At 33.2% G+C, this 20,048-nt stretch overlaps 1 protein-coding gene across 2 annotated transcripts in view; it reads left to right on the top strand.

Annotated features, from left to right (window-relative positions):
- The first annotated feature begins 13,773 nt into the window (after positions 1 to 13,773).
- The window catches only part of LOC129746784 (lysosomal alpha-mannosidase-like), a 29,908-nt gene continuing 23,633 nt past the window's right edge, over positions 13,774 to 20,048 (top strand). Inside the window, exon 1 of one of the 2 annotated variants that reach the window (XM_055740664.1) lies at positions 13,774 to 14,439. In XM_055740664.1, coding sequence (XP_055596639.1) covers positions 14,242 to 14,439 — 198 coding nt within the window. In that variant the 5' untranslated portion in view covers positions 13,774 to 14,241. The remainder of the gene's footprint in view (positions 14,440 to 20,048) is intronic. The other variant, XM_055740663.1, reaches the window with a different exon arrangement.

Raw genomic sequence — 20,048 nt, 5'->3', positions numbered from 1 at the left:
TAAGGAAAAATAAGAATAATGAGAAGCTTAGATCTAACTGCCAATAGCTATTTCTGACGCTACAAAAATGATAATTTCAAATAATAGGTACATTTCCAGTCTTTTTTTATGTTAAAGTTTTCTAATATGTAGCACGTACGTTTTGTCACGTTGTCAAACAGTGGCCTAAAGTATGGATTGTAAGATAACCATATTTAAAAAAATCTTCGCAAAAAGTAAGTAAGAATGTGTATTGATTTGGGTTTAATGCCGATGGTAGTAAAACCCATCTAAAAGCGGGTTAATAAAATTCAATTTTCAATTTTTTTTCATAAAGTAACAAATTGAAAGTGAACATCCATAACATAGAAAGGCAACCATTTTTTTTCAATCCTTTTTCCGTTGCCTAACATATCAATTCTAAACTTAATTTAATAATGCGCTGAAATGTCAAAAATCAAATAAGAGAATATATTTTTGATGGAGGATAAGAGCTTCGTTTGCACTTGCGGGTAATTGCTGTGGTGTATTTTACATAATTTTTAGTCAATCAAATAACATTTAATTCTCGCCAATTTTAGGTAATCGTTTGTTGCCTTTACGAATATGAAAAAAGAATGGAACTATGATTTAGTATAATAACTCAGATTTTGAATTATTTAACAGCCATCAATGAAAAATTTATTAAGACTTTACAATAAAGAAGAATATCAACTACCTACACAAGAGAACAGATTTTTTGCATTTGTATTATTTACTGGTTTGAAAGATTTTGGTGTCATGAATTCGAATATTCCGTCAGATTTAGTTTATCACCTCTTATCCTGGTTTAATGAATCAATGGCTCCTAAAATATTCAAATTTAGTATTTTTTTTTATTAAATTTTAACTTATATAAATAATAAACCTACATATAAACTATAAACTGATTTCAATCTTTTAATTATTCTTCATTTCATGAAGGACAAAGATTTTTGATAGACTTTTTTAAATTCGAAGAACAATGTTTTAGTTAGAAAAAATAGTAGGTATCTCGTAAATGTTGAAGTAAGTTCTATTGAAAATGATTAAACTATTTTTTATGCTTTCATCACAAAAGGGCCTTTTCATTTTTTTATGTTAAAAGTTTAATTATTTTTTTCTCTTTATGGAAGACTGCAAAACGTTTTGTTTTCTTTAATATCAGAGATTCGTTTTGGTTTAAATGTTTTTTGAAATTTGGTCAATTTTGCGTAGAACTGTAAAAACATCATGAGAAAACTTGTAACGTTTTCTCAGAAGTCAAAAATACTCGCAGCCATCGAAAATTTGATCATCTGATCAAAAACCTTTATTTTCAATGTCTTTGTAACATTATAAGGTTTTCCAAATCTGTCAAAATCATGTTGTAATTTTTTTTTTGCACCAATCTAATTTTTGTTCCTTATGCTATCAGAAGTTCATCGTTCATTTCATATTACCTTAAATTAAGTTTTATGAGATCCAATTGGGTGGAAAAGGGGCAGTAGGCAGCATCATGAACCCCCCATAACTCTTTAAAAATGAACGGTTATTCACTAGATAAAGCTAGGTATTTCTACTTTATTCATGGTATCTCCCATCAGCTGGCGCACACTTTTTCCTGTTATGTCTCGTCTTTTGTCACTCGGAGTTGAAACATCGCGAGGAGGAGGGAGGGAGGGGGGCACAATAAAAAATTATGAGAAAAACAAAAAAAAAGGAATACATTGCACGAAAGCTTGTATGCCTCAAAATTGCATACTATATCATTGCACAAATCCTGTAAATCAAGTTATTTTTTTCGAACAATTCAACAAAATCAAGAATACAAATAGTGAAATTACTGCCATCTTCCAAATTTGTTTTATACTTATTCTTATACTTCGTCAAATCTGTTTTTTAGGTGGACCTCTTCCTTCAATTTCCGCTATTTTTTGGCCCATTACTTCTCTTTTAAAAGAAACTGAGGGCAACGTGATGAAATCAGTCGTTTCGAAACTAACAAACTTGATTATTTTGTGCCACAAACAATCGTTTTTACTGGAATATCTGCTGGCAAAATCTTACAAAAACGAAGCAGAATGATCATGAGTTTGAACTTTTAGTACATTCGGTTAGTTAGGATCGTAGGTTGCGAAAGATATATACAAGAGTACTTTTTTTAGCTTTAAAAACATTGAAAATCAAAATTTTTGTGTAGAAAATTGTTGTTTTTTAACAGAAGCAGAATCTTGGCAAATTATTATATTTTTTACAGAACAACCCGAAAATACACACTGCAATCTGTTAGGGACCTTGCCACGATCAGAAATGTTATAGGATTCAACAGCTTGAGTTTGTTTGAAATAGGGTTTTTCATAAGTTTTGTCGTCCATCAGAAATCATCTGTCTCATTGCCTCGGTACCGGCTTCACAGCTTACAAGCTCCAGAATTAGCAAAAAAATTGAGGTTTGGTTTTATGACTCATAGCTATGCAAGACTTTTAGCTCATCTGAGAAAAATTTTTGGGACATTTCAGCGATCCACATTTAGTTTTTCGCTTAATCAAGATTTAAAATTCTGGAATGCACCTTGACTTCCATGATGACCCTTAACTGTAAAGCATGGATAACTACAAATCTGAACGCACTGTTTATTATACCACAGCGCTCCTAGTTGTCGGATCAAAAATTTTTTGATAGTACTTTGTTTGGAAATGTTTCCTCTATCAGTGCTGAAAATTTCATTACGATTCGTTTTGTTCCAAGAAAGTTACACGTGATGGAAGCCGCGAGACGAAAATTAATTTTGGACACTCAAGTCAAAAACCCGACGTGGTCGGGTTCAAAAATCGCGAAATTGTTGAAAATGGTCAAATAAACCGTGTGCAGCGTTCTCAAACGTTTCCGTGAGATGCATACTATCGATCGGCAGGTTCATACCAAGCGTCATAGTGGAATTAAGGATCGGAAACTGCATTTGAAGGTGTTGAGAACGATCAAGGCAAACACAGAGTAGTCGGACTACGACATCGCTAAGAAATTTAACGCCGACCAGTGCACCGTCAGAAGGATTCGTCTACGCGAAGGAATACGATCCTATCGGACCAGTAAGCAACCAAACCGGACATTGAAGCAGAATTTAGTAGCCAAAGGACGTGCCCGCAAGTTATACAAGAAGATTCCAACGAAGTTCGACGGATGCATCCTCATGGATGACGAAACGTACTTGAAGATGGATTTTGGGCAGATTCCTGGCCAAAAATTTTATAAAGCCACTGCAGTGGTGCACTGCACTGGTCGGGGTGATGTCCCCGGCAAGTTCAAATTCGTTTTTGCTGATAAGTTTGCAAGAAAGTTTTTGATCTGGCAAGGTATTTGCAGCTGCGGACGAAAAACTCCGGTTTTTGTGAAAAACTAGACCATGGACTCGGAAATGTACAAAGAGGAATGCCTGAAAAACTTTTTTTTTCGTACATTAGATCTCACAAAGAACCTGTTAAGTTTTCGCCAGATTTGGCAAGCTGCCACTACAGCAAAGAGGTACTACAGTGGTATCGGGCCAACGGGTGGATTTTGTCGAAAAGAACATCAACCCACCCAACTGCCCTCAATTCCCCCCTATCGAAAAATTTTGGGTAATTGTCAAGCAGAAGATGAAGAAGAATGGTAGGACGACTCTGGATGGAACAGAGATGAAGAGATTGTGGAACAAAATGGCCGCTGAGGTCAGCGAATAGGGTGTCCAAACTATAATGAGTGGTACTCGACGAAAAGTTCGAAAATTCATCAGAACAGCATCGTAATATTTGTTTTTTTATTGTTTTTCCTTTAAAGTGCTATAAAAACCCTACATTTTGATTACAAAACATTTGTATTTCGTTTACATAGCTTCGAGATAGACCCGTTTCAATGCGTCCAGATTTGTAGTGATCCATGCTTTAGTTGCAGATAATATGCTCCACTCCAACGCCTGATTCGAGCTTTGTAGACATTTTTGACAGATTTTATTTTCTTTTCCCCCACTCACACAAAGATTTTTTTTAAATAACCAACACAACAAAACACTGTCAAAATTTTGTTTGTACGATAACAAGGAAATAAGCTCTAGGGTGATTTGCCAATCGTTGTCCCCTAACCCATTGTTGCACAGCATGACTTAAATTGTCAATATTTTAGCTGTTTTTCAACTTTTCCTCAAAAATAATACTGAATCATGTAATTCGGAATGTTTTCTGATGAAATGAGGCTTTTGTGATATTTTCTGCTGGTAAGTGTGCATCTTACGACAGTTTTAATTTTTCTTGTTTTTTTTCGCGCGATTTTTGTGCTAATTGTTAACAAAAACCTTAACATTCCTTCTACGGCAAATAAGGTTTTACGTCAGAACAAAACATTTTTCGTATCAGTTTTCTATACGAAACGTTAGTTGGACAATTTTAGCACCATGATTTTGAAAAAAAAATTATGATCCATACTTAACCAGAAAATATGTTGGATCGTGCAACAATTGGTCCGCTCAATCTCCTCCAGCCCCATTGTTGTACATAATTCCGCTGCAAAATTTGTTTGGAAATTTCAAATTTTTAAATTCGTATACCTCCAATAACTTTGTTTTGTTGTTTTTACAACAAAAAATAGCAATAAAAGTTTTGAAAGCGATTGGTTAAGTCCTGAATTATAACGTGTTTTGAATTAGTATGGAGGCTTGTACGGAAAAATCCAAATTTTCATTAAAAAACCATCAGAGATGTACTGAAAGTTCAAAAACATAGTTTTGTATTTTTAAAATATTTCTTGGATCTTGCAATACATTGCATGTGAACAAAAACTAAACCTAACTTGTACTTCAGAAATGATAGTCGTTGACATACAAAAAATTCAAAAAAGGTAAATATTTTTTAATTTTAGTGTATTGACAGCTAATTTGAAAGCTGGTTAACCAGATGAAAATAAGAATCGCATTATACTGCTTTGCATAGCCAATAGGTGTGATGATTCAAAACTTTCGCAAAAACATGTCATGAAATTATTGAAAGCTTCAGAAAGCAAAACCTGCAATTTTACTATACTTTTCAATGGATTACGATTTTTGCCTTTCTTACAGAAAGGTATAGTTATCGGTCGATTTGGAAGATCCTTAATTATGGGTCTTAGATATACCTTTATAGGTACCTATCGAATCAGCTCGACGAGTTCAGACGATGTCAGTGTATTTGTGTGTGCTGGTGTGATTTTTTGTAAACTTTGTCACGACGTTTTTGCGAAACTGGGAAGTACAATAAAAATGATTTTTGTCTTAAAAAATTAGATTTTTTTCCCTCTTCAATGTATAAAAGAAAAAAAAAATACAAAATAGTTTGAAAAATAAATTTTCATAGTAATTATCATCAAATCATCACTCCAAAAACGTGTCAATATGGCTGGCTAGCCACAACCAGCAATCACTAAACTCAAGATTATCGTATGTATGACGTCAAATTCTACGTGACGTCATAAATACGCGCTTGCTATCTAAAAGTATGGACCTGTCGATGTGTGGAAGGGAGAACAGACAGAAATCACTCCCACTCAGGTTTTGATGTCATCCTGACAGAAACCGTATGGGAGGGAGAAGACAGTTAAAATTTTCCCGGCCAATGATTTTTTTTAAAGTTTTATGGATCAGTTTGATACCGATCCATTGCAAAAATTTCGGAACCGAAGCCCCGAATTTGAATCATAAAAATGGTTGTCACCAAGGGGTACTACCCCGAAATTGATTAAGTCGTTGATGAGTACGTCATGCCCACACTGCATGGTACGGAAGCGATAGTAACTTCGCCCAACATTATATTCAGGCACAGATTGCTCTGAGAAGGGGAAAACAACACGGGTACGCGGACGATGTATGTCCTCTCATCTTCTCACATGCCGTTCGTGCTTACGAAGCTTTTTCTTAAGCAGCAACGACAGGAGAGTATTTCGCCCGTGGAAGCAAATTAAATCTAATAAGACAAATGCTACTGAATCCTCTCGAGCTTTAAGCTCTCGGGCTTGTTTTTTTGTTCCCTTTTCTCTTCCTCTCTTCAGATCTAACGTTGCGTTGTTGTTGTTGGGGTTGGTGTCTTGCAAAAACGATGACGGCTTGGAGGTCAATTTGAACTTTCACTTGCTGAAGCCAATGGAAGATGACAACCAAACAGTAGCGCCACCAAGCCCTCCATAGTAGAGTTTGAAGCATTTGGGATTTTTTTTGGAACATGCATATAAAGCTAAAAAGCTAATAATCATTATTGACAAAGTTGAAGAAACAGAAAAAAACATTTTCGCCAGGATGACCAAATACAAAAATGACAAAATTGAAAAAATTGACTAAATAGACCAATTTGACAAAATTGACGAAATTGACAAACTTGACATAATTCATTGATTTGACAAAATTCACTTAGTTGAAAAAATCATAAAATTTGATGAAATTTATAAAATTGACAAAATCGAGAAAATTGGTCGATAAAATTCACTGAATTGACAAAATTAACAAAATTGAAAAAATTGACAAAATTGACAAAATTGACAAAATTGACAAAGTTGACAAAATTGACAAAATTGACAAAATTGACAAAATTGAAAAAATTAACAAAATTGACAAAAGAGATGACAAAATCGACAAAACTCACTAAATTGACAAAATTGACAAGATTGATAAAACTGACAAAAATCGACAAAATTGACCAAATTGACCAAATCGACCAAATTGACAAACTTGGCTTAATTCATTGATTTGACAAAATTCACTTAGCTGAAAAAATCATAACAATTGATAATATTTATAAAATTGAAAAAATCGAGAAAATTGGCAGAGTTGACAAAATTGACGATAAAAAAATCGACAAAATTCACTGAATTGACAAAATTGACAAGATTGATAAAACTGACAAAAAATCGACAAAATTGACTAAAACGACCAAATTGTCAAAATTCACAAAATTGACAAAGACAAAATCGACAAAATTCACTTTATTTAAAAAATTGACAAAATTGACTGGCGAAATTTACAAAATTGACCCAATTGACCAAATTAACAAAATTGACAAGATTGACAAATTGACAAAATTGACAAACTTGACAAAATCGAAGAAAATTGACAAAATTGAGAAAATTGGCCAAATTGACAATGACAAAATGCACTTAATTGACAAAGCTGACAAAATTGAAAAGATTGACAAATTTGAAAAAATTGACAGAATTTTCAAATTTGAAAAAGTTGACAAAATCATGAAAATTGTTAAAATCGACAAAATCTAGAAAATTGGTTAAATTGACAAAATTTACTAACTAACAATGCTGACAATATCATGAAAATTGATAAAATTGACATTATTGACAAAATGGAAAAAATGACCAAATTAACAAAATTAACGAAATAGACAAAATCAACAAAACAGAATAAAAATCTCAAAATAACAAAATTAAAAATACTACGCTTTCAAAATTTTCAATATTATTAATTTTCAAAATTTATTCTACCGATTTTCTACATTTTGGTATCGTATTTTACTCTAGCAATTGAAATTTTATCCAATAATTTTATCTATGTATTTGTTTCCTATACTTGAGAGGTTGAATTATTTGAAATACATGGTCAGGTATCTTTTTTTAAATTGTATTTTTAATTTTAATACCCCTTCCATTTTGAAGATATCATATGCTGTAACTCCAAAAGGAGTAAATTGAGTTAGATTATAATGTCATAAAAACGGAATCATACATGATATTCCAGAATCTAGTTATTCAAAAATCTCCAATTAGTTGCAAATAAGGTTATTTATATGAAATTTATGATTATATAAAAATACTTTTATCCTAATAAAAACTTTAAATATTTATTTCCTAAATTCATTTTGGATTTATTGCGTATGAAATTCATTAATCATAATTCATAATTCATAATTCATTTTGTTTTATATGTACCCAAATATAATTTACAGGCTGTAAGAAAGGCTACAATCCACTGTCAAGTGTATTAAATCGGGTTTTTATTTCGAAATTGTTATAACTCTTTTCATGAAATACTTTGCTTCTTCTCATGCTGGCAAACAATTATTCTTAGGAATGGGCAAAATCAATAATTTAAAACAAAATTCATTTCTAACTTATTTGAATTACTTGTATATGTGAAAAGTTCTTCTTGCATACAAATTGTCATACAACATAGAACACGTTCATTGACTACATGCAACTAAAACAACTCGAATTGTTTATTGACATGACATGTTTTTTTTCTGAATAAGTGGATATTTACGTTTAACTAGTAATTTTAGTAAATTCTGTGCTTTAATTAATTATTTTACACTCAGAATTTTCACATTTTTTGCACTCAATGTTGATTCTAATAATTAATTCAATAATTCAAAGACACTTTATATATCCATAAGTTTATTTTTTCTACCGTCAAATCTTAAAAATGAAGTTTTGAAATTATTAAACTCGTTGAAAAACTTATGTTTTCAAAATTTAATTTTTTTTATTTACTTTTTATTATTATTATTAGTTCTTTATATGAAAGTCGGTCAATTTGCATTGTCTGAAAAATGTCAAAGTCAATTCAACTGCATTGGCTTTAAGAGACTACTTTTTTATCAGATTTATTTTGAAATCCTTTATCCCGACCATTTACTCAACATTTTATGCAAAGAATCTAAAAGCTGTTCTGAAAAAATCTGTTTCTCTAATTTCGTGACGACAAATTTAAAAGAATTTTATTCCATGTCAACAGCGATCTTTTTGATATTGTTATTAATATTGTCAGAATATTGTACAGAAGGAAAACTACGACTCTTAATCTCAGAAACTAGAAGTCGAAGGTTGGAAGACCCGAAGTATTACTTATCTTACGTGCAATTTTCTCAGGAATTCGAATCTGCCGTCGAGTTGCCGTCACTGGAGACATCTAAGTGAAGCTTTATTTGGCCCTTATCATCCAGAAAAATAAACAGTCATGGCTTTGTGAAACTTAATTTGATCCAAAACAGTTTTTCAGCCGGAAAACTCTCGGGAAGCATTTCTATGTGATGTGATTTTTTCCTGAAGATTGATGAAATGCTACAGAGGTTACATTAATTACAAATAAACCCACTTATATGAAAAAGATATTTAAATCAATTAACTTTTCTTAAAAAAAATTCTTATACAAAATTGTATAGCATGAGCAAAAATCAGTCAAACGATCTGAAACTTTAGGCGTGGTTGTGTCCATTTTCAAGTTTTAAATTGAGATTCATTATTTTAAAATCGATCGACTTCCAAGTGAGTCCTAAAACATTTGTTTTGTAAAATCGGATCTTCTTCATAGGGGTGAAAGGTGGCAAAACAGATCACGTTCTCTATTTTTTTCACCTGTTAATAGCCACTTAAAAATCAAGCATTAAATACCTTTCAGTTCATTCTATGGGATTTTGAAGACATACAGATTTATGTTGGTAGGACATATAAAGAAAAAGGCTCAACACTGGGCAAATTAGATTAAATAACACTCCACTCAAATGGCTTCGGGAAAATTGAGAGGTGGATTTAAGTTTCTGAGAAAACTTCACGTGTGATAAATGCTATTCCAGACACTCAAACCGGCGGCTTTGTGTTTTTATTTGAGGCCGAATTGGAATTGGAAAGTACATTGGACGGTTTATATGGAAGACCCCCCCCCCTCTTCCCCCTCATAAGGGGCCGTCTAAAAATTAGATTTCATTTGAACTAGAAGATCTCATAATAAGCTTCCGTAACAAATATCAGCCTATTCGACCTCATGGTGACTGATTTTTAAAATGTGCAACCATTGGAAAAAATCGGACAACATTATGCACGACACAAAATTTGCCTGTGCAACTATTGGGCACAGACAAGCTGTTTTAAATGATTTTTTATATTTTTATGTCACTTTTTTCAAGCACTTGAACTTTTGGGTCTAGGTGACCAATTTGGTTTAAATCACTAAAATACAGCATAAACACCAAAATCAAGTGCTTAGCTGTGCAACGATTGGCAAATCACCCTATCATTAAAACAAAGTGTCCCATTTCTTACAGAACTAAGCTAAGCTCTTTTTTAGTGGTAGATTTTTGGAAATTTGTTAAATCACCTATTTTTTTACGCTATAGTGATATAATATATATGTGTAACAGAACTTAAAAAACCTGTTGTTCAACATTTTTCTATTAAAACTTTTGGATTCAAAAATTCAAAAAAGAAAACCCGATTTAATACACTTGACAGTGGATTGTAGCCTTTCTTTCAGCCTGTAAATGATATTTGGGTACATTTAAAACAAAATGAATTATGAATTATGATTAATGAATTTCATACGCAATAAATCCAAAATGAATTTAGGAATTAAAGATTCAAAGTTTTTATTAGGATAAAAGTATTTTTATATGATCATAATTTTCATATAAATAACCTTATTTGCAACTAGTTGGAGATTTTTGAATGACTAGATTCTGGAATATCATGTATGATTCCGTTTCTATGACATTATAATCTAACTCAATTTACTCCTTTTGGAGTTACAGCATATGATATCTTCAAAATGGAAGGGGTATAAAAATTAAGAATACAATTTGAAAAAAGGTGCCTGACCATGTATTTCAAATAATTCAACCTCTCAAGTAGAGGAATCAAATACATAGATAAAATTATTGGAACAAAATTTCAATTGCTAGAGTAAAATACGATACCAAAATGCAGAAAATCGGTAGAATAAATTTTGAAAATTAAAAGTATTGAAAATTTTGAAAGCGTAGTATTTTTAATTTTGTTATTTTGAGATTTTTATTCTGTTTTGTTGATTTTGTCTATTTTGTTAATTTTGTTAATTTGGTCATTTTTTCAATTTTCATAATTTTGTCAGCATTCTTAGTTGATAAATTTTGTCAATTTAACCAATTTTCTAGATTTTGTCAATTTTGTCGATTTTAACAATTTTCATGATTTTGTCAACTTTTTCAAATTTGAAAATTTTGTCAATTTTGTCAAATTTGTCAATTTGGTCAGTTTTGTTAATTTTGTCAATTTTGTCAGTTTTATCAAATTAGTCAATTTTATCAAATTAGTCAATTTTGTCAATCTTGTCAATTTTGTCAATTTTGTCAATTTTGTCAATTTTGTCAATTTTGTCAGCTTTGTCAATTAAGTGTATTTTGTCGATTTTGTCATTGTCAATTCGGCCAATTTTCTCAATTTTGTCAATTTTCTTCGATTTTGTAAATTTTTTCAATTTGTCAATCTTGTCAATTTTGTCAATTTGGTCAATTGGGTCAATTTTATAAATTTCACCTGTCAATTTTGTCAATCTTTTCAATTTTGTCAATTTTGTAAATATAGTGAATTTTGTCAATTTTGTCTTTGTCAATTTTGTGAATTTTGACAATTTGGTCATTTTGGTCAATTTGGTCAATTTTGTCAATTTTGTAGATTTTTGTCAGTTTTATCAATCTTGTCAATTTTGTCAATTGAGTGAATTTTGTCGATTTTGTCATCGTTAATTTAGTAATTTTTTTTTCAATTTTGTCAGTTTTATCAATCTTGTCAATTTTGTCAATTCAGTGAATTTTGTCGATTTTGTCATCGTCAATTTTGTCAATTCTGCCAATTTTCTCGATTTTGTCAAATTTATAAATATTATCAATTTTTATGATTTTTTCAGCCAAGTTAATTTTGTCAAATCAATGAATTAAGCCAAGTTTGTCAATTTCGTCAATTTGGTCAATTTGGTCAATTTAATCAATTTTGTCAATTTTGTCGATTTTTGTCAGTTTTATCAATCTTGTCAATTTTGTCAGTTTAGTGAATTTTTTCGATTTTGTCATCGTTAATTTAATCATTTTTTTCAATTTTTTCAATTTTGTCAGTTTTATCAATCTTGTCAATTTTGTCAATTTAGTGAATTTTGTCATCTCTTTTGTCAATTTTGTTAATTTTGTCAATTTTGTCAATTTTGTCGATTTTGTCAATTTTGTCAATTTTTTCAAGTTTGTTAATTTTGTCAGTTTTATCAATATTGTCAATTCAGTGAATTTTAATCCAGTTTTTCATCGTCAATTTGGTCAATTCTGCCAATTTTCTCGATTTTGTCAATTTTATAAATTTTGTCAATTTTATGATTTTTTCAATCAAGTGAATTTTGTCAAATCAATGAATTATGTCAAATTTGTCAATTTCGTCAAATTGGTCTATTTAGTCAATTTTTTTTTCTGTTTCTTCAACTTTGTCAGTAATGATTATTAGCTTTTTAGCTTTATATGCATGTTCCAAAAAAAATCCCAAATGCTTCAAACTCTACTATGGAGGGTTTGGTGGCGCTACTGTTTGGTTGTCATCTTCCATTGGCTTCAGCAAGTGAAAGTTCAGATTGACCTCCAAGCCGTCATCGTTTTTCTCTAGACACCAACCCCAACAACAACAACGCAACGTTAGATCTGAAGAGAGGAAGAGAAAAGGGAACAAAAAAACAAGCTCGAGAGCTTAAAGCTCGAGAGGATTCAGTAGCATTTGTCTTATTAGATTTAATTTGCTTTCACGGGCGAAATACTCTCCTGTCGTTGCTGCTTAAGAAAAAGCTTCGTAAGCACGAACGGCACGTGAGAAGATGAGAGGATGTGCATACATCGTCCGCGTACCCGTGTTGTTTTCCCCTTCTCAGAGCAATCTGTTCCTGAATATAATGTTGGGCGAAGTTACTATCGCTTTCGTACCATGCAGTGTGGGCATGACGTACTCACCAACGACTTCACAAATTTCGGGGTCGTACCCCTTGGTGAAAACCATTTTTATGTTCAATAATTTGGAGCTTCGGTTCCGAAATTTTTGAAATGGTTCGGTTTCAAACTGAACCATTGAAATGAAAAAATACAATTATTAGCTGGGTAAATTAGAACTGTCGTCTTCCTCCTACACGGTTTCTGTCACGATGACATCAAACCTGAGTGGGAGTGAAGCCTGTCTGTTCTCCCTTCCACACATCGACAGGTCCATACTTTTAGATAGCAAGCGCGTATCTATGACGTCACGTATAATTTGACGTCATATATACGATAATCTTGATTTTAGTGATTGCTGGTTGTGGCTAGCAAGGCCAATTGACACGTTTTTTGGAGTGATGATTTGATGATAATTACTATGAAAATTTATTTTTCAAACTATTTTGTTTTTTTTTCTTTCTTTTATACATTGAAGAGGGAAAAAAATCAAATTTTTTAAGACAAAAATCATTTTTATTGTACTTCCCAGTTTCGCAAAAACGTAGTGACAAAGTTTATAAAAAATCACACCAATACATACAAATACACTGACATCGTCTAAACTCGTCGAGCTGATTCGATAGGTACCTATAAAGGTATATCTAAGACCCATAATTAATGATCTCCCAAATCGACCGATAACTATACCTTTCTGAAAGAAAGGCAAAAATGTAACAAGTTTTTAGTTGAAGTTCAGAAACGAACTTCTGATGAGTCCGAACTTGATACCCAATTTAATCATTCGAAAACAAGCTCACAAAGCGGATTGAAAACTATCATTAATTTGCAACCATAAGCTGATAATCCACAATCATCTCTTGTAAACCTTTGCGATAAGCCCATAACGACGCGAAGTTCGAGTGCGCATCTCTCAGCTCTATAATGCCTAGTAAAAGTGTAACTTGAGAGTATAATTCCTCAATGATGTTGGTAACTTGAAGAGGATCATATGAATGTACCGAACTAAGCTCAGTATGAATGATAAAGACCGCCTAGGTACTGAGCTGAGAGTTGTTGATTCAACCTCCCCGGGACTTGACTCAAGCACCAAGGTTCAGTCTGAGACGATCCGTTGCGCCAGCCGGGTTGTTGAGGCGCAACGTCGCGAGTTTTCGTTCTTGTTTTTCTGCGGTCGCTTTGGAGCTTTCCTCCAATTTTTTCCTTTCTCTTTCACTGCCTCCGGCGCATCTTTTTTGTGTTTTTTTTTATTGTTACTTTTCGCTTGTTTTATTGCCATCAATTGAAGACGCTAGTCAGGGAATAACAAAACACTTTACTGTTCAAGTTTATACGCTCCAAGAAATCTGGTGCCTCGTGCGTGATCTTTACGTTTAGCTCCACCATCAGTTACGATTAAGCGCGTTTCGTGAGAACCGAAATTTTAAGTGCCCCCAGACAAAAGAACCGGGAGTTCAATGAATCAAACCATTCAGTGAAATTGGATGCGTTTTCGATTCGATTTTTTTTCCTTTCCTGTTTTGCTTCGGCGGAAATCAATTGACGAACAACAATGGCGAAAGTGCAAGAACTGCTCTCGATTGTGGTGGCCTTAGCCTTGGTCTTGGTGGGTCTGACCGCGGCCAGCCCCCGGAGGCAATCGCCCCCGGCCTCCTGGAGAAATGGAAACGGGTTCTTCCAGTTGCGCGGCGGCCGGCGAGATGAGTATCGAACCGATTGGAACGACAAAGATGCGAAATGTGGATACGAGGTAAATGAGCTCGGTGGAATTTTAACTTAAGCAAATGCTTATGGTTCAGCTGGTCGGTGAGCATTATAGAATAAAAAATCGTTGGACCGGATGTTGTTCTAACGGAATGATATCGGGAGTAAAAAATTGAATCGATTTCTGAGAACTAAGTAGAGAGAATAACTAATTTGCATTAAAATCAAAACTAAAATTTTATCTTTTAATGTATGTTTCAATTATTTTCAGGCTGAGGCTTTGAAAAATTTAAATCTAAAAAACTTTTCCCTACAATTTTTTTATGTTGCAGCTTCCGAAGTTCTTTATGATTTAAAAATCCCAAAAAGTTTTTTTAAGAACATTTGAAGAATTGTTGAATTTCATTTGATTTTTTTCTATAGCTTTGGTAAGTCGCAAATGAATCATTCAAAATGGCGATCCTTATTCTGAACTATAAATTTGTATAAACATTAATTTAAGCAGTCTAGTTTACAAAATTGAAATCAGTATTTCAGAAACACCAGAAATAGAACTCGATTCGAAATTTCAAATATCTCAAGAGTTTGAAGATTCGGACATAAAAATCGAGCACAGAAATGATATAAAATACTAGCAGACCCGATGTGCTTAGCTGCACTTTTTAAAAATCAATAAATTGTTGAACATAGTTTCAAAATAAATAAATTTTCGATATTTTCTACAATAAGATCTTTCACATCACATGTTTTTCGATGGTTGTTTTGAAATCTGATATTAAGTACCCGATTTTATTTGCTTTTCTCCCCAGCAATGTGAGGAGGGTCCACGAACTGCCATTTCACATATGGCTCTATTTGCTTGATAAGTTTTCAAGCTTTACATACTATCCTTTTTCCCGTTTTTCCTCTGAAAAAAGGAGGGGTCATGAATCTTTGAAAAAAAACCTCATGTAAACTCATGTAAAATATGGTGTCTATTGCTTGAAAAGTTTTTAAAACTATGCGATAAAAGCTCCCCCATTCCTGGCTCGGCACTGAATGAAATTTTTCTTTAAAAAAATAGAAACATTTTTTTTGCACTCTCGTGTTATTCATCCCCCCAATCCCTCAATCATCCCCTCTCGGATTCTTATGCTTTCCCCTGCAAAATTTTCTTTAATTTATTTGATGAGCTCTGGAATTTGTCAAAATAAACGTACAACACATCTCTTCTCTTTCCATCCCGTTAGGGGAACCAAATCATCGAAAATTCATCATCTTGAATTTAAATACTCTTCCCAATTTGTTACCATTTGTTAGATTAGCCATCGAGTTATTAAAAAAATTTATGAGAGCTCCCCTTCCTCCTCCCTATCGAATCAGTGAAAGGAGGTAGAAGCCTTAAACAATCATAGAAAAAAATCTTACCCAATACCCTTTGCTACTAAATTTGAATAATAAGTTCTCGAGTGATCCAAAAATATTGTTTGAAAATCTCCCTCCTCTTTCCCCACTTCCCGTTGGAGAGAGTGAGGGGTCTAAAAACATAAAAACGTAACATTTCTCGTACTAAAATCTACTCCCATGTTAAATTTTGTTTTTTTTTTGTTCGATTAGTTCTCGAGTGATGCATAAAACTGTAAGGGAAACCCTTTTTCCACATCTTATCCCCCTGTGAAAGGATAAATGGGCCTCATACATAGTAGAAATTTGACTCGTAACCTTATACCCTGAGACATGGCCGTAGGAACGGGGGGGGGGGGGGGGGGGGGGTTATGTGGTTAAACTCTTCCCATGAAGGACCAAAAAGGCCAAGTGAAATTTTTTAAATTTAATTTTAATATTTGAAGTTGAAAACATTTTGAAGCTTTGGATCTGAAATTTTTATCCGAAATTTATATTTAGAATTGAAACATAAGAAAGTTTCATGAGTTCAGAATTGAAAAATGTTCAATAATTGAAAAAAAATCATATTTAAAACCACAAATCCAAAATCAATTCAAATATTTCTAGTTAAGGGTTCAGATACAAATTTCACTTTTGGTTTCAAATTCATAGGGTTTCTTATCTGGAATTAAGATTCAGGTTGTGAATTTGGGTTCAAAATACAAAATACAAAGCTCAAATTTATGTTTTGTAATCAATATATGAAGAAATATGAATTTTAAAATTCAATTAAGGATTCAAATTGAAGAAGATCGTGGTTTCATAATTTTGATTCTTGATTCAAAATTAAAATTTTAAATTCAAGCAAAGTCAGTTCAAAAACACAAACTTGGTGAAAATCACATATAAACAATAAGATCTGGATTCATTTCGAAGAATTTGTTTTTTTGAAAAATACAGATTTTAGTTGTGGAAACTTTAGTTACAGGATTTTAATTGTGAAAGGTTACTTGTTTAATTTGTTTTTTATTCTCAAATTTAAAATCCTTCTTTGTCACTCGGAGTTGTAGGGGGAGGATGGGGACAATAAAAATAATGCAAAAAACTGATAAATTGGATTAAATTGCAAGAAATCTTGTATGCAGCAAAATCGCATACAATATTCTTGCAAAAAACTTATAAATGAAGTACAGTAAGATTTTTTTAAACTGATATACGTACCGCGTAAAAAAAACCGTTAAAAAATCCGTGTTAATTCCCGAAAACCGTGTAAAAAAACCGTGCTGATTTCCGAAAACCGTATAAAAAAAGACCATTCAAATTCTGCAGGTCTGAAGTTCTAACACTTAAGACCTGAGACCTGAGACCCGAGACTTGAGACTTGAGACCTGAGACTTGAGAATGTAGACTAGAGCCATGAGATCTGAGACCTGAGACTTTAGACATGACACTTGAGACCTGAGTCATGAGACCTGAGACCTGAAGAATGAGACTAAAGACATGGGACGTTAGACCTGAGACCTGAGACCTGAGACAAGAAACATAAGACATAAAACACGAGACCTGAGACCTGAGACATGGGACATGAGACCTGAGACATGAGACTTGAGACTTAAGACATGACACCTGAGACCTGAGACCTGAGACATGAGACATAAGGCATGAGGCATGAGACATGAGACATGAGATATGAGACCCGAGACAAGAGACGTGAAATATTAGAAATTAGACATGAGACCTGGGACATGAGACTTTAGACCTGAGATCAGCGACAAGTGTTATTACCGTGAAAAATTAGTTTAGCTCCGATTTCAACTTTTGACCCCTACAGAGAAAGAGTTTGACTTGTAGGTGACGAAAAATAGTGTCGCGAGTTCGCTAGTACAAGCTACTAATGTTAGTACCGTGAGAAATTAGTTTAGCTCCGATTCAGACTTGCGACCCCTCTAGTGAAAGGGATTGACTTTTAGGTGGCGAAAAACAATGTTCATCACCTACAAGTGAAATCCTTTCACTTGATCGGTCGAAAGTTAAAATCGGAGCTAAACTAATTTCTCGCGCTACTAATACTAGTAGCTTGTCTCCGGTCTCAGGTCCAAAGTCTCATGTCTCATGTCTCAGGTCTCAGATCTCAGGTCTCAGGTCTCATGTATCATGTTCCTTGTCTCAGAGTTAAGATTTTCCCAACTTCAAAAAGATTCTAAGTGTTTTTTTTTCTTCTTGAAAAGGACTTTTTTCTATTTTCTCTCAAACACCGTGTTGATTCGCGAAATCCGTGTAAAAAAAACCGTATTAATTCCCGTAAAGCGTTTAAAAAAAAGCCGTGTAAAAAAACCGCGTAAAAAACCGTGTAAAAAAACCTTGGTGTAATTATTTATCGAAAAATTCAATAAAATCAAGAATACAAGTGGTGATTAAACTCCCAACTTCCACAATATGGTTTTTGCTCTTGTAATCTTTAGGACATTTGAAATTTGTTTTCGAAAATTCCATAAAATACTTAAAACTTTATTTATTTATACTTATACTTTATACTTTATTTATTTTCCCCCTTCGGGATTTTTGGAAATTTCTAAAATAATAAATTTTGATTGAGTTTTCAAGATTGGACTTTATTTGAACCTATATCCTAATTTTTTATTTTTATTTCTGAATCTTTTATACATTTCCACCCATGCATAAAATAGTTATGCTCGCTAATGTAAGTGAATAAAACATGTTTTTTTTTCTGAATGAAGCGTTCAAAATACTTTTTTTTTGTTTATTTATTTATTCGATGTTTACTCTTGAGCTCGAACTCAAGCACCTCATCCAGGAAGCAACTGATTCACCAACTAAGCTCAAGTCCCCGTTTTTCAAGTCTAATTTGTATGTTAATAGCCGAGAAAACACAAAGAAAATATCCCTGAAAACTGGAATCATTATCTCCTCTTTTTGTCAACATTTCAGCCCTAAAAAATTTTAAAAGATTTTTCTTCATTTAATGTATTCTATGTTTTACTTATCGAGTATCATTGTTTGTTGGTTCCAAATCGCCAGAAAAATTGATTTCATATATTGCTGTTTATTCCATGTTATGTTTTTTGCATTTAATATTTGAAAACCATCAAAACGCCTTAATATCAATATTTCTTTATAGCAGTTGTCTTGAATTGTGAAACTACGTTATAAATTGTTTAGATACAAATTTACGTATTGGCAAATAATATTATAAAAACTCAAGTGTTGTTCCCAAAATTTATAAGGTAGTGTTTTGACACTGTTTTGCAGCATAGGTTTCATGAGCTTTAACACTTTCGTTATAAAAAAAATTACATAAACTCCAGTCATTAGAGGGTTTTCGTAATTATTTTTTTATGGAAGCTTTTGGAGTCGTTCAACTAAGCGTGCCGCTAGTGTGAAAAGCTAATCACATTATGATACATTAAATTAAATCGGCGAAATCGTTTACTTAAAAAATCAAATTAAATTTCTTTTCCAAGTTTAATTAGTATTTAATTTAGGAAAAATATTCAGTTAGGCTTCCGCTTTTCCAAATCCTAATTGCCGGGCCTTTCGCTTAACCCCTGCCATCAGGTTTTGTACAGCCACCTTGTCCACCTTCTTCGCCGCAGAAAGCCAGCTTTCCTTGAACTGCTACTCGTCCTTAGCAGTTTTTTGGTCTTCTTTAGGTTCCGCTTGATAATAGCCCAGTATTTCTCAATTGGGCGGAGCTTTGGTGTTTTGGGAGGGTTCTTGTCCTTGGGGACCACCTGCACGTTGTTAGCGGCGTACCACTCCATGGCCTTTTACCGTAATGGTAAGATGCCAAATCCGGCCAAAACAGTACGGAACAACCATGTTTCTTCAGAAAAGGCAGCAGATATTTATTCAAACACTCTTTCACGTAAATTTCTTGGTTGCCACAGGTACAGATGGCTTGCCAAACCAGATATTTCTTCGCGAACTTTGACAGTTTCATGTGCTTGAAATTATCTGCTACTTTTAACCTTCTTTTTGCCGTATAAAACTCCTGTCCCGGAAGCTGCTTGTAGTCGGCTTTGACGAAGGTTTCGTCGTCCATTACCACGCAGTCAAACTTCGTCAGCATCGTCGTGTACAGCCTCCGGGATCGCCCTTTGGCCGTCGTATTTTGTTTATCATCGCGATTTGGAGTCACTACCTTTTTGTAAGTCGATAGTCCGGCTCGTTTTTAGACGATACATCCAGCTTATTTTCGGCATCTTGGAGAGAGAGGTTAGGGTTTCGCTTGAAACTACCGGCAACTCTCTTTGTCGTCTCAGCGTCTTC

The sequence above is a fragment of the Uranotaenia lowii genome, chromosome 2 (assembly GCF_029784155.1).
Source record: "Uranotaenia lowii strain MFRU-FL chromosome 2, ASM2978415v1, whole genome shotgun sequence".
Classification (NCBI taxonomy): domain Eukaryota; kingdom Metazoa; phylum Arthropoda; class Insecta; order Diptera; family Culicidae; genus Uranotaenia; species Uranotaenia lowii.
Note: the sequence above shows the minus strand (reverse complement) of the source record. Positions and strands in the feature narration are given on the sequence as shown.